The sequence below is a fragment of the Dromiciops gliroides genome, chromosome 4, assembly GCF_019393635.1.
Source record: "Dromiciops gliroides isolate mDroGli1 chromosome 4, mDroGli1.pri, whole genome shotgun sequence".
In the NCBI taxonomy this organism is placed as follows: Eukaryota; Metazoa; Chordata; class Mammalia; order Microbiotheria; family Microbiotheriidae; genus Dromiciops; species Dromiciops gliroides.
This window is the reverse complement of record NC_057864.1, coordinates 481,251,261-481,266,776: the sequence shown is the minus strand read 5'-3', so window position 1 is coordinate 481,266,776 and position 15,516 is coordinate 481,251,261. Positions and strand designations below refer to the sequence as shown.

Below are 15,516 nucleotides of genomic sequence, written 5' to 3'. Positions count from 1 at the left end.
AATATTTTATTTAAAGCCTCAGTTTTATTGGCTGCCAAAGAGTCAGTGACACAAAGAAGGATAAGGACCCACAACACCCAGTAAGGCTTCTCCTTCCACTCCTCCTGAGCCACCTTGAGCAAAGTGTATTACTGACTTACTGTCCCTGGTCTTTAAAAATAACTCTTCACAGAAACAGAAAAACAGTATGAGGTCAGGGCTAAGAGTTACTTGGTTGGACAGAACAAATCAGAGTGGTTTTCCGTTGGTATTTATTTGTATCCTTTTAAAAATAGGCTGTGTTGTCACTTTACTGAAAGAGGGGAGGGAGAAGCATGAGAGAAGTATGTGATGAATGTTTTTCATCACGTGGGGAGAGAGTAAAAACAGTTCTGGCTCTAACAAGGCGACCAGCACAAGCCACTTCCTCATATTAATGTTGTTTCCTCATTCTTGGCTTGGCCTGAATGGTTTCACAGAATCAGAGACACTGAGATCCAAGAGATCGCCACCATCTGGTCCACCCAAAGGCCTCCTGCCAACTACACACCTGGTTAACTGCTCATCCCGACTTTGCTTGAAGTGAATCCAGCACCTCTCCAAAGCACCCAGTTCCTTCTTTTATTTCTATTCTGTAGCTTGAAGCATCTTTTGGGGTTTATTTTATAGCTTTAATGATCATCCCCCCCCCCATTTTATTGTTTGAATCCTATTTTTCTATCTTGTGGCTTGACTCTTTTTACTCTGAATTTAGTGACCACCAAAATAATGAAGATTTCTACAGATAACATAAAACAGAAAATGAGAATTCTGTGGCAAAGCGCAGACCTCTATTACATATGGCTTACTGCTTCTTTTTTTTTTAAGCATTTAATACATTCCACATGTCACATTCAAAGCTACCCGGCTTGCTTGAGTTTCCCTCTGAAATTCCTTCTCTTCTGTTCATTTTTAGCAATGCGTCTCCCACCCCATTTTGTTGCTTTTCCTCTGGAAGTATGTTTTCTGGGACACCTCAGGCTCAGGTGGATGGGGCCCTTCTCATTCCTCTGTCAAACAGATTTAATTTCATTCAGGAGGGAAGGAAGCCTCCTTTGCCATACCCTTTAATATGGGGTTTATTTTGTCTTGAGTGACACAAAAGAAGAAGTCATATTCTTTCTCTTTTAGTAAAACTCTTTGAGCTCCTGTCTCAGAACTCTGAACTGACCTCAAAGATAGGGAGAAGCCGTACACATAATATCATAGCGTCACAGAGTCACAGCCTGAGAGCTAGAAGGTATCTTAGAGGCCATGGAGCTCCACTCTCCCATTTTACAGATGAAGAAATTGAGGCTCGGGGAGTTGAAGTAACATGAGATTATAGGATCATAGGCTTAGGGCTGAATGATCCCTTAAAGGACATCTAGTCCAACTTCTTTTTACAAATGAGGAAACTGAAGCACAGAAAGGTGATTTTTACAGGGTCAAATAGCGTGGGTGTATTGAAGGTGGGATTTGAACCTATGTCTTCTTGACTCCAGATCCAGGACTCGATTCATTAACCACACAGGTCTAGACATAAAGCTAAAGGGGTCCAACCTTCTCCTTCGATAGACAAGAAAATGGAGACAATGGGAATTTATAGGATTTGTCAAATATTATAAGATAAAAGCTCTGGAGCTGAAAGGGCCTAAGAATCTAGTCTGACCCTCCTCCTTATATGGATGAGAAAACAAAGAGCTAATGAAGGGAAGTAACATACCCATGGCCACACAAGTACTGTCAGAGGTGATATTTGACTTCAGGCCCTGTGACTCCAGAGATGGTATTTTCTCCAGCTTACCACACCACCTCCCCCTTATCCAAAAAAGCTCTGATCTTATTTTATTTGGCTTTCACAATTAGAAGTTGTGAAAACATTATAGAACTGTTCTGGTACTCGGGGAATTGATCAAGGAGTTGTTGGGTTTTTTTCCATTAACTTCTCTGGGCCCCAGCTTACTCCTCTGTAAACAAAGACCATCTTCTAACAAGAATATTCTTCTGGTGATGCTCTATGCCTGGGAATCATGGAATAACCCAATGGTAAATGGAAAGGAGGATGGTGGGCATGAGTGAGCCACAGCATATCACCAACCCAGGACTGTTCAAGAGAAGCAGGGTCAAGAATATCATCCCAGAGAGGATGCTGGAAAGAGAAAGTGAACCAGCTCTATGGTAAGAATGAAGACTAACCATTGGCTAGTCTTTATGTTCCACTGGCATCTATGCATGCCCAAAAAACTGTAGGGAGACCCCCAAAACACTAGGTGGATCTCTGTGTGGGGTTTATAGGCAGACATGGATAAGAGCTGCCCAGGATGTGAGAAGATTGAGGGGTTGCCAGCTATGTCATTGGAGTGAAAGTCCATGTTAATGAGATCATAGAGCTACCAAACAACAAAGAAGCATTGGAACACCAAACCATGGGAATCAGGGCATGGTATACGTCTAAAACCTGGGATACTGATTATGCCCTTGACTTTAATAAAGCAATTTTGTGATGTTCAAAAAAGAAATGTCATTCCACAGCCAACACTCTAAAAGTAATCATGATTGCAGGTGGATAATACGCTTGAAAAACAAAGGTCAAATATGGACCAACCAATCATCAATGAGGAAAACATAAGTGAAGGTGGCATCTAAAGAAATTATTGTGGCTGCACAGGGAGCTCCCTCATGAGACCACTTTTTAGAAAGTAATAAAATAAGAGAAATATAGCCATGGACAAATACAAAAAAAAAGATACAGACACATAGCTAAGGGCAATAATAATTAATAATAATGATGGGGATGATAAATGATAATAAGAACAATAATCATAGCTAACATTTATATAGCACCTACAATGTGCTGCATACTGTGCTAAGTGCTTTACAAATATTACCTCATTTGATCTTCACAAAACCCTGGGAGGGAGGTGCTGTTATTCTCTGTTTTATAGTTGAGAAAACTGAAGCAAACAGAGGTTAAGTGCCCAGGGTAACATAGGAAGTATCTGAACCCAGATCTGAACTCATGTCTAACTCCAGATCTGATACTCTATCCTCTGTGCTATCTGACAATCAGTGAGAAGGCTTAATTCAGTGCAAGAATAATAATAAAATGGTTACTAAGCACAGATTAATGATGTATTGGCTGTTTTTAATAATAACAGCTAATATTTATGTGGTACCTCATTTGATCCTCATAATAAGCCTGGGAGGTAGAAACTACTTTATCTCTACTTTATAGATGAGGAAACTGAGGCTAAGTGACTTTCACAGGGTCACATAGTTAGCAAAGGCCTGAGGCAAATTTCTAACTGAGGTCTTCCTGACACTCTGCCAAGCTTTCTATGTACAATGCCATTTAGGTGTTACTTTAGCAGTGAAGAAACTCCAAAAGCCATAGTCATGAGGAGAATGGGGCTGAAGTATGCAGGTAATTTTGGAGGTCCATGGAGACAATATGTGGAGTCAGATTCAAAATTCAGGACACGATGTGGGTTGTAAGTAGAAAGAATCATCAGTTGACTGCCAACAGACTGCTCCTTTGCCACATAGGTTAGCACCACATGCTGAAATAAAATGTCAGCTCACCCCCCCCCTCACTTGATTCCCTATGATCAACGCGAACACCTCTGGGGAAACTCACTGAATGAAATGATATCTTTCCTACACTGCAAAAACTCACCTGCTTTTTGTCTAGCTGTCCAAAACACCATAAGTCACAAAGATCAGCCAGGCTAGTTAAATCTATTGGCCACAGTAAAAGACCTCCACCCCCACCCCCACCCCTTAAATACGCTTAGAAATGTCACCTCTGTACACAAACTATTTCTGTCACCATCAGCTGTCTCTTCTCCAATCCACCCTCCATCTAGCTGCCAAGGTTATTTTTCTAAAGCATAAATCTGACCATGTTACTGCCTTACTCAATAAACTCCTGCCTCTAGAAGCAAATATAAATTCCTCTCTTTGGTCATTAAAAGCCCTCCATGATTGCGCCCCCAACATACCTTTCCAACCTTATTATACATTACTCCTGTTCGCCCATTCTGTTGTCAAGCCAAACTGGCCTTCTTGCTTTTCCCCAAGTGCTACGTGCCATTTACCAACTCCATGTATTGGTATTGAATACCATCTTCGCCTGCCCCTCTTGGAATCTTCTGTTCCCTAAATTTAAGTGCCACATTCTACATGAAATCTTTTCACGATCCTCCCCATCTCCCAATACTAGTACCTCTCAAATTTCCTTCTCTCTCTCTCTCCGTCTCTCTCTCTCTCTCTCTCTCTCTCTCTCTCTCTCTCTCCCTCCCTCCCTCCCTTTCTCTCCCTCTCTCTCTCTCTGTCTGTCTTTCTCTCTCTCTCTGTCTCTGTCTGTCTGTCTGTCTGTCTCTCTCTCTTTCTCTCTCCATGTTGGTTCCCTAATAGCATGTAAGCTCCTTGAGGACAGGGATCTCTTTCATTTCCCTTTGTACCCTGAGTACCTAGGAGTGCCTGGCATATAGAAGGTGCTTAATAAAAGCTTATTTGGGCAGCTAGGTGGCGCAGTGGATAAAGCACCGGCCCTGGATTCAGGAGTACCTGAGTTCAAATCCGGCCACAGACACTTGACACTCACTAGCTGTGTGACCCTGGGCAAGTCACTTAACCTCCATTGCCCTGCAAATAAAAAAAAAAGCTTATTGATTGGTTGGTCGATTTGCTATAATAACGACTACTGACCATGGTGCTGAAAGCCATCCACTTTCAGATTTCAGTCTTCCGCTTGGTCTTCATACCACCAAACTCGACCATTGGCAAAGAAGACTGAATGCTGAGACAGTAAGAGCTCTGCCACTTGTCATCTCAGACTAGCTTCTGCTGGAAGTTTGAGCAAATTCACTGACCTCTGTGGACCTCAGTTTCTTCCTGTGTAAAAGGAGGGGTTTGGCCTATAAGCTCTCTTCCAACTCTGGATCTAGGATCCTAAGTCATTAGCTGATCTCCCTGACAGCCTCTTAGCCTGACCAGATCACACGATTATCTTTTGGTCAGTAAAGGAAATCCCTTCAGAATTCATGCTGTCCATGAGCTATTGGTGTGAGTTATCCACCTGTAACAGAGCTTTCTCAGGGGGATCATTTACATCTGCAACTGCCTCTACAGAAGGTGCTGTGCACATGCTCTTTGGGAGCTATGCACATGAAAGAAAGAACAGAGATTATTATCAAACGGAATCTATTCTGACACTGAAAGGACTGTGGTGGGGCAGAAATAGAGCTGGTGTCAACACAAAGATGACTCAAAGGAAGCTGAACTCTGAGTAATGGAAAAAAACCCACAACTAGTTTCGGTCTTAAGGAAAAGGCAACAAAACATTACCCTCCCCTTCCTCCCATTGCAAAGAGATGGGGGACCATTAGAACAAGATACTGCGCACCTGCCAAGCAACATCAAGCAAGGCTTCTGAATAGGATCATTTTGTTTGTTTTTTCTTTGTCACATGGAAGGATTCAAATGTGGGGGACGGGGAGAAGGGCAGGAGGGGAGGCACTGAGAAAGGCCTGTGATATATTTTGTTCTGTTCTGTTTTGGTGTTTTTTTGCAGGGCAATGAGGGTTAAGTGACTTGCTTAGGGTCACACAGCTAGTAAGGGCCAAGTGTCTAAGGCTGGATTTGAACTCAGGCCCTCCTGAATCCAGGGCCAGTGCTTTATCCACTGTGCCACCTAGCTGCCCCTTTAAAATGTATTTTTAAGAGATATGTAATATATTTTTTAAAAGTAAATGTAGGGGGGCAGCTAGGTGGTGCAGTGGATAAAGCACTGGCCCTGGATTCAGGAGGACCAGAGTTCAAATGTGGCCTCAGACACTTAACACTTACTAGCTGTGTGACCCTGAGCAAGTCACTTAACCCCAATTGCCTCACTTTAAAAATTTTTTTTAAAAAAGGTAAATGTAGGGGCAGTTAGGTGAAGTTGTGGATAGAGCACCAGCCCTGGATTCAGGAGGACCTGAGTTCAAATCCGGCCTCCGACATTTAACATTTACTTGCTGTGTGACTCTGGGCAAGTCACTTAACCCCAATTGCCTCGCCAAAAAAAAAGGTAAATGTTATATAAAAAGAATAAGTTATTATAAAGCTGAAATGAAATAATGGATATGAAAATACTTGGGAAACTCCTATACCCAACTGAGAATATTATTAAAAGTAAAAAGAATGTCCCCTCCTTGTGGTTGTTCTTCAGTCATGACCCCATTTGGGGTTTTCTTGGCAAAGATGCCAGAGATGTTTGCCATGGTCTTCTCCAGCTCATTTGACAGGTGAGGAAACTGAGGTAAACAGACTGCAGTGATTTGCCCGGGGTTATACAGCTAGGCAGTGTCTGAGGTCAGATTTTAACTTGGGTCTTCCTGACTCCAGGCCTGGTACTCACTGTGCCACCTAGCTATCCCATCCCCTCCTTAGAAATGGTTAATCAATCACTAATTGTCATATTAACTACCTGCTATGGGGAAGCACTCTGGTGGGCGCTAGACATATGAAAACAACAGTCCCTGCCTCTAAGGCATGAGGCATTAATAGCATATTGGAGGGGAGGGGCAGGGAGGAAAGGAAAGAACTCATGCTGAACCTTGATGAAAAATAGTTATTCCAACAGGCAGAGGTGAGGAGGGAGTCTGTTCCTGGCATGCATGATGGCCGGTATAAAGGTACAGAGATAGGCAATGGAGTGCTGCATATGAGAAACAGTAATAAACTCACTGTGGTTGGGCCAGAGAGCGCATGAAGCACACTACTGGTAACGAGGCTACTAAGGCAAGTCAGGTCCGGGCCATGAGGGACTTTACAAGCCAAGTGTTGAAGGCAAGGGCAACTGAGGGGAGAAAAGATGTGGAACATCTCATCTTCCAGGGATTTTCCGTCCAACTCATTGCATCTTAGTCAGTGAGTCTTACTATTTTTAGGGCATGAATGGAAGCAGTTTGAGGGTAACTTCCTGAAATGCTAAAGGAAAGGGAATCAAAACGAGGAGGCGTGGAGACTACACACAGATGGCATCACAACTTATTGAGCGTGTTAGGGTGGACAAAGTCCTTTCCTCACAACAGTGCTGTGAGTTGGAGTCAGTCCCATTTTATGGATGAGGAAACTGAGGCTAAGAGAAATTGAGTGATTTGCCTAGTCTCAGAGCCCATAGGTGCCTAAGGCAGAAGAGAAACCCAAGTCTGAGATTCCAGCATGTTTCTCACCACACTGTCTCTCATGAGGACAGAATGAGGAAGAGCCTTTAATATATTTTTTCAGTCATCAACCTGCCCTTGAGATGTCCACACTGAACTGGCAAAGTTCCAGGCACTGGAAGAGAAACAGTCTCTAAGGGCCCCCAAGGAGCCAATAATCCCAAACTGAGGTTCCAGGCAAGGTTGGTCTTAGATGTAGGCAGACCGGGTGGCCGGCTGTGGGGAGGGATTATAGAAGGAACCCTGTTCCACTGGCCTGACCAAGCGCCTGGAAATCTACTATTATAAAGTCATTCATTTGAAGTAAGTACTTCCCTTTTCAGGCAAATATTCCTGGGAGGGTTGAGAGATGGAAAATTTTGTACAGATGGGAAATCAGGCACGTGGGTAAAAACAAAAAATACTGACATTTCCTTGGTCACCTTTTCACGAACTGTCACTAACACCTCAGTATAAATTAATTTAGCAGACACTTCCAATCTGGACAAAACCCCAGAATCCCAGACACGGACGGGGCCTTGACTGTCTGGTCGAACCTTTTACCAGATGTAGCAATCTCCCCTCCACCACCAGTTCTGCTCCAGCACTTCCAGGGACACGAAGCTCACAACCTAATAAAGAATACTAAGGGGAACCAGAGGAATCTGAAGAGTGCCTTTGGGTCCTAGCTGTGCCTGCCTTCAAGGAGGTTACAGTCTATTAGGAGAGACAATGGGTACACATATATTCTAATGCAAAGGCAATTTTGAAGAGAATAGTCAAAGACTCCTAAATCTCAAACTGAAAAGGACCCTACAGGCGATCAAATCCAACTCCCTGGATTTTCAGATGAGGAATGAGGCCCCACTGAGCTTAAGTCATACAAGTAGTAAGTGGTTTCAAATGCAGGATTCCAACCCAGGCTCCCTGACTCCTTCCGCTGCACCCTTGCAGCCAGTGCCTCTCTGAGCTTCATGAGCCGGCCTCATGCTTTCTCAGCTGGATTGGAGGGGAGGAGAAGGTTGTCAGACTAAATGAACTCAAACATTCTGCCTAATCTATCATTTCAAACACCATCAGGCATCTTACGTCAGCAATTACTCTGGATCAATCCTGGAGAGGCAGCCAAGGTCTGATAATGTTTAGGCCTGGATTCTACTCCTGAGGTGCAGGAGGCACTTCCCTGGCCACTGCAGTCCAGTGACCTTCGCATCCTTGCTGCCTACACCATATGCCTTAGCTGAGTCTGTATTTATTCTCCATGTGTCACTGACTCCTGTATCTTAGCTCCCCAGCCTGACTGTGGATTAGTTTCCCGAGTTCAAGGTCCATGTTCCCTTTTCTTGTATAACCAAGCAGCTGCTCAGTAAAAACAAAAACAAACAAAAACAAAAACAAACCCCCCCACTGGCTTGTATTTCATTGAAATTAATCCACCAGGAACCCTGGTTTTACTCCCAAAGTGCCATAGATCCCAAGGAGTTCACTTCTTCAGAAGGCTGAGGGCTTCTGGGATGCTCCAAATGGCTTCTCACACTTTTTGTCATAGCAAAGAACTGCAAAGTAGATACCCACTGATTGGGGGCTGGCTAAACTGTGGTATGGTGCGTTAACACAATGTAATACATAGAATGCTCTTGTGCTGTAAGAAATGACTGGTGTGGAGAATTCAGAGAAGCATGAGAAGATTTGCCTGAACTGACAGAGGGTAAAATAAGTAAAACAAAGAAAACAAAACACACAACGACTATAACATAAATGGGGGGAAGAGTGTGCTGGAAAATGCCATGTTCCCAGCACTTAGCACAGTACCTGGTACAAGGACTCATGATGAAAAAATGCTATTCACCTCCAGAGAGAGAACAGATGAACTCTGAGCACAAATTGAAATATAATTTTCTCACTTTTTAAAAAACATGGATAATATGGAAATGCATTTTGCATGATTTCACATGTATAACTATCATCTTGCTTACCTTTTCAGTGGGTAGAGAAGGGGTAAGATGTAGGGAGGAAATTCAAAACTCAAAATTTTAAAAGAATATTAAAAAATAATAAATTAAATTAAAAAAAGGAATGTTTATTGATTGGCTGATTGAAAAGAGAAAATTATGACTCTCTTTCCTTTCTGTGTTGAGGTGAGTACTATGGATGTGAAACACTTCATCTGCTGTCAGGCTGAGTGGACGTTTTGGCTAGCTTTTCTGAACTGCATTTTTTTTTCTTTTTAAAAATTCTCTGTAATAACAGTTCACCCTCTGGGTAGGGGAGGGAAAGGAATGTATTCAGAAATGAAGGCTATGCAAAAACAAGACATCGATAAAATTTTAGTTTGTTTCTGTTTTTGTGAGGCAGTGGGGGTCAAGTGACTTGCCCAGGGTCACACAGCTAATAAGTGTCAAGTGTCTGAGGCTGAATTTGAACTCAGGTCCTCCTGACTCCAGGGCCTGTGCTCTATTCACTGCGTAACCTAGCTGCCCCCAATAAAATTTTAAAAAGTAAAAAAGAAAATCAATCCTGAGCCCAAAACTTTGTAGCAGCCAATAAAGGCAAACGAAACCCAATGTGTCAGCAGGGGAGTGGGTTTAATACTTTAAGAGAATCCTGTATTCCAATCATAATCCTAGCCTTTGGAGAATAGGACATTGGTACCAAATGGGAGAGTCAGAAGACCTGGATTCTAATCCTGACTCTACCCCTTCTGTAAAATGAAGAGGTAGGACCAGGACCAGATCACTTCTCAGCTTCTTGCAAGCTCTTTTATCCTGTGACATCATGACAGAGTCTGGGTTAATGATGTAGGCCCCCAAAGAGCCTTGATAGAGAAATGGAGTAAATTTCAGGTTCCAAGCCTTGCCTGTTTGGCCATCAGAGGCAAACAGGGCTCCAGCATCCTGTTTTTACCCCTCCCAGCTGTCCTGACTCAAGGTCCTGAGCCTTTCCTATTGTTTTCTAATCATTCCCACCTGGGTCTCATCCTCCCTTCCCTTTATTAATTGCCTGACCTCAGAGATTGGGTCTTTGCCTTCTTTTGTGTTCCCCATACTGACTAGAACAGGGCTGGGCACTCCGGGGACCTCAGCACATACTTCCTGGACCTAATGAATTCTGCTCCTTCCTAGAATTATCACAATTGCATCACTTCATTTAAAGATGCTAAGGGAATTTGTTGTTCAGTGGTTTCAATCATGTCCAACCCTCTGTGACCCCATTTGGGGTTTTCCTGGCAAAGGTACTGGAAGGGCTTGCCATTTCCTTCTCCAGCTCATTTTCCCAATGAGTATACTGGGTAAAGTGACTTGGCCAGGGTCACACTGCTAAGTAAGTGTCTGAGGCCAGATTTGAATTCAGGAAGATGAGTCTTCCTGACTGCAGGTCTGGCACTCTATTCACTACTCCACTTAGCTGTCTCTGTTCAAGGCAATAGATAAGTTATTTTTCTCCTTATTGATTGGGTCAAAAATCACAGCTTAGTCTAACTGGGGGATGTAAGAGAGGTGTATGCTCAAAGCACATAATTACAACTCGATAAATACATGCTGACTTGAGTTGGAATCTCATAATAAATTTCTCATGTTCCTGAACCACAAGAAACTGCAGAAAAAAAGAGAGAAGCATGGAAAGTCATGTGAACTAATGCAGAGTGAAGTAAAGAGAACTAGGAAATTACATACACATAAAATTAAATGTTATAAGGGGCAGAAGGGAAGAAATGGGGTGGGAGAATAGATACAGGAAGAAAGCTAGGCTATGTTTTTTTTGTTTGTTTTTAGTGAGGCAATTGGGGTTAAGTGACTTGCCCAGGGTCACACAGCTAGTAAGTGTTAAGTGTCTGAGGCCAGATTTGAACTCAGGTCCTCCTGACTCCAGGGCCGGTGCTCTATCCACTGTGCCACCTAGCTGCCCCTAGGCTATGTTTTTTTAAGAATCATAAAAATATATTTTAAAAACATTCAGGGAATTCAGGACCCTGGGCAAGTCACTTAACCCCAATTGCCTCACTAAAACAAAACAAAACAAAACAAAACAAAAACATTCAGGGGACAGGTAGGTGGCGGAGTGGATAAAGCACCAGCCCTGGATTCGGGAGGACCTGAATTCAAATCCGGCCTCAGACACTTGACATTTACTAACTGTGTGACCCTGGGCAAGTCACTTAACCCCCATTGCCCCGCAAACAAACAAACATTCAGGACAATTGTGGAAGAAATATGATAAGGTTAGCCAAGAGAGCAACGGGGGAGGAGAAACAGAGAGACAAAGAGAGATAGAGACAGAGAGAAGGAGAGGGAGGGAAAGAGAGAGGGAGAGGGAGAAGAGAAGAAGAGAGAGGGAGAAAGGTTGAGAGGGAGGGTGAAGAAGAGAGAGAGAAAAGAAGAAGAATATGATGATGATGAAGAAGATGAAGACAAAGAAAGGAAGAGGGAAGACAGAAAGAGAGGGAGGGAGGGAGGGAGGGAGGGAGGGAGGGAGGGAGAGAGAGAGAGAGAGAGAGAGAGAGAGAGAGAGAGAGAGAGAGAGAGAGAGAGAGAGAGAGAGAGAGAGAGAGAGTTTTCATGGGTTTGGGTTGATATGGGCAGGAAATAATTTTTCCAAGAAAATATTGAGGGCAATTAACACTGGGGTCATTCACAGCCCAGAGAGCAATCACAGGACATCTTCCTATTGTGCTAACTGCTTTCTCAGAAATGAGCCTGTCTCGCTGATGGGAACAGAGGCCTTCTTTGCCTTGCTAGAATTGATCCCATCTCCTAAAGCTGCCCGCTCCAAAGCTGCTCATGTGTCTGACTGGTAAAAGAGGCCTTGCTTGAGCCAGTAGGCAAAGAAAATGTCCCTCTGCTCAGTCAGTGAGGATGCAGATAAAACTGGAAGCTTCTTGCAGACAGGGCCTGTTTTGCTTTGTCTTTGTAGCCCCAGGGACTAACAGTGCCTGACACACAGTAGGTGCTTACTAAATACTTGGTGGTGATCTTTGTACATGTTCAATCCCCAGGAGCCTGGTCCCCAGTTAGCATTTAATCAGTGCTGGATAATTGATGGATAGCACCCTCTGAAGTTAAGGATGGCTAAACACTTTGACAAGTTATCAGAGACAGATGTAGACAGTCCACTGTGACAGACCTTTAAAAGAAGGAAGAAAATCATTTTTCTTGGCTATTTAAAAACCAGTTACATGGAGTCAGACACTGGGATGCTTCATTTCTGGTGGTCCCCTTCCAGCTATTTGGCTAAGAGAACATTTCAGTATCTGGGAAATGAAGAAATATGGGAAGCATCAATCAATCAATAAACATTTATTAGGCACCTCCTCTGTATCAGGCACGGTAATAGTTTCCAGGCACACAAAGACAAAAGTAAAATAGTCCCACACCTTGAGGGGCCTCTGTTTTTTAGGCTAAATTCCTTAAATTGGCATTCAAGGCCTTCTACAATGTGGCTTAACCTGCTCTGGGGAGATCATACTTCCAAAGGGATCCATTCTTTAAATACTGAGTATTTTCTGAGTATACACGAATAGATTCTCAGATTCTCCAAAATCTATTTCAGCTTTGTGATCTGGGGTGCTAGCCTTGGGTGGTCCAGCCCAATTCTCACTTCATCCATGAAGCCTTCCCTGCAATCAGCCCTCACTGGGCAGCTCCTTCTCTGAGGATCTATTACAGAGTCTGAATCCCACAATCAGCAGAGCTCTTATGACCATTGATCTTTTTTTTCATAGCTTTCTTGCTTCCTGTCTATGAGTCTTCTCTCCCTAACTAGACTTTGAACTACCCACAGCAGGACCTGTGCCTTCACTGAAAGAATGAATCAATGAATCAATGAAAAAGCATTTATTACATACCTACTATGAACTTAGAACTGGTCTAAGTGCTAGAAATAGACCTATAGAAGGTCACTGTGGCTCTCAAATTAGATAATGTGAATAAAAGTTATTTGCAAACCTTTATGGCTGAATAAATGTTAGTTATTGGTACAAGTCTCCTCTCACCTGCACACCATACTATAGCATCCAATCATTCAATAAATGTGTACTGGGAACCTAGCTACAGCCAAGCAATGTGTTAAACACTGGCGATACAAAGAAAGGCAAAAACTCTGTTCTCAAAGAGTTGTCCAGTTGTTTGTTTGCCAGAATTAAAACAAACAAACAAAAAACAAATAAAAGGGGGCAGCTAGGTAGTGCAGTGGATAAAGCAACAGCCCTGGATTTAGGAGCACCTGAGTTCAAATCCGACCTCAGACACTTGACACTTACTAACTGTGTGACCCTGGGCAAGTCACTTAACCCCAATTGCCTCACCAAAAAAAGAAAAAAAAAGTTTATATTTCTTAAAAATAGAATTAACTTTTCATTCCCATTTTTAAGGGGCAATGGGGGTTAAGTGACTTGCCCAGGGTCACACAGCTAGTAAGTGTCAAGTGTCTGAGGTCAGATTTGAACTCAGGTCCTCCTGAATCCAGGGCCGGTGCTTTATCCACTGCACCACCTAGCCACCTAGCTGCCCCCTAGAATTAACTTTTTTTAAAAATCCATGATGTTCCAAAATAATTTTTTCCCAAAAGTGCTCCTTGGGTGAATTAAAAAAATACTAATTAAATGCTAAGTGTTATATAAGCTAGATTAAGTTTAATTAAAGTCACTCAGAGGAGATGTCATCAACATATTAACCATGGACTCACCAGCCTAGACTGAGCATGATGATCCCCTCTTTTTCACATGTCAAACTGCCTTACCTGAGAGTTGACCAGGCGAAAGGTTGTCTTCTGTCCTACATCTGCCTCAAATTTTCTTGTGGGTGCCCCATTAAACCTCATGACGGCATCATGATTGTCTGTAAATCACAGGAAGATGGAAGAGATGGTTGAATAAGCTAAGAGACAGACAAAGAGAAGCAGGAACATAGAGACCATGGGTGAAGGGGAGAGATGACAGAGACTGACTTCCTTGTGACAACCACAAAAGATATCTATGGATCCCAAGACCACAGAATGTTCATGATAGAAGGTACCAAAGGTGCCATCTACTCCAACTCCCTCATGATGAGGAGAGGGAGGCCAAAATAATTGAAGTGGCTTAGGATCATAGGGTTAGAGCTGAAAGGGACTTCTAGGTTCATCTAGTCCAACCTCCATATTTTCCAGAGGAACAAATTGAGACCCAGAGTGCCTAAGGGATTTATCCAAAGTCAGACTGCTGGCTAGAGGCAAAGGAAGAACTCAAACTTAAAGCCACTGGTGGACTCTTCATTAGAACATCTCACAGCTGAAAAACAAGTTTTCTAGCTTTCTTGGTGGTTTTTTTTTCTTAAGAAAGCTATTCCCTAAAATGAAGTCCCTGAATTCAGTGAAAATCGAGGGAGCTCACCATTTAAAAGTAATTAGTGAATTAGAATAATAGAGAGTAACATGGGAAAACTCCTAAGTACAAAGGCAGTGAAAGAAGGTGTCTTAGTGTGAAAGAAGGTGGCTTAGCAGTACCAGATCTCAAGCTATATTACAAAACGGTAATCATCAAAACAATCTAGTACTGTCTAAGAAATAGAGTGGTAGATCATTAGAATAGATTAGAGACACAATAATAAATGACCACAGTAAAGTAGTAAATGACCACAGTAATCTGGTATTTGGCAAACCCAAAGAGCCAAGGTTTGGGGACAAAAAAATCACTACTTGACAAAAATTAGTGGGAAAATTGGAAAGCAGTTTGGCAGAAATTATGTATAGACCAACATCTCACACTGTATACTAAGATAAGGTCAAAATAGATGCATTATTTGGATATAAACGATGATATAAGCAAATTAAGGGATCATAGACATCAGATTTATATATGTGGGAAGAATTTATGACTAAACAAGAGGTGGGGAACATTATGGGATGTAAAATGGATAATTCTGATTACATCAATTTAAAAAGGTTTTGTACAAACAAAATCAATGCAACCAAGATTGGAAGAAAAGGAAGAAACTGAGGGGGAAATTTTATAGATATAGTTTCTCTGATAAAGGCCTCATTTCTCAAATATATAGAGAACTGAGCCAAATTTATAAGATTATTAGTCATTACTCAACTGAAAAATGTTCAAAGGATATGAACAGGCAGTTTTCAGGCAAAGTAATCAAAACTATCTATAGTCATATTTTTAAAAAGCTCTAAATCACTATTGATTAGAGAAGTGCAAATTAAAACAACTCTGAAGTACCACCTCATATCTATCAGGTTGGCTAATCTGACAGGAAAGAAAAATAACAAATGATGGAGGAAATATGGAAAAATAGGCACACTAATACACTGTGGTCGAGTTCTAAACTGATCTAACCATTCT

General features: G+C 42.3%; 1 protein-coding gene across 4 annotated transcripts in view; it reads right to left on the bottom strand.

Moving 5' to 3' along the window:
* ST6GAL1 (ST6 beta-galactoside alpha-2,6-sialyltransferase 1) overlaps positions 1 to 15,516 on the bottom strand; it is a 128,252-nt gene that overhangs the window by 7,487 nt on the left and 105,249 nt on the right. For all 4 annotated transcript variants that reach the window (XM_044002103.1, XM_044002104.1, XM_044002106.1 and 1 more), the window contains one exon: positions 13,926 to 14,023. In XM_044002103.1, coding sequence (XP_043858038.1) covers positions 13,926 to 14,023 — 98 coding nt within the window. The remainder of the gene's footprint in view (positions 1 to 13,925; positions 14,024 to 15,516) is intronic.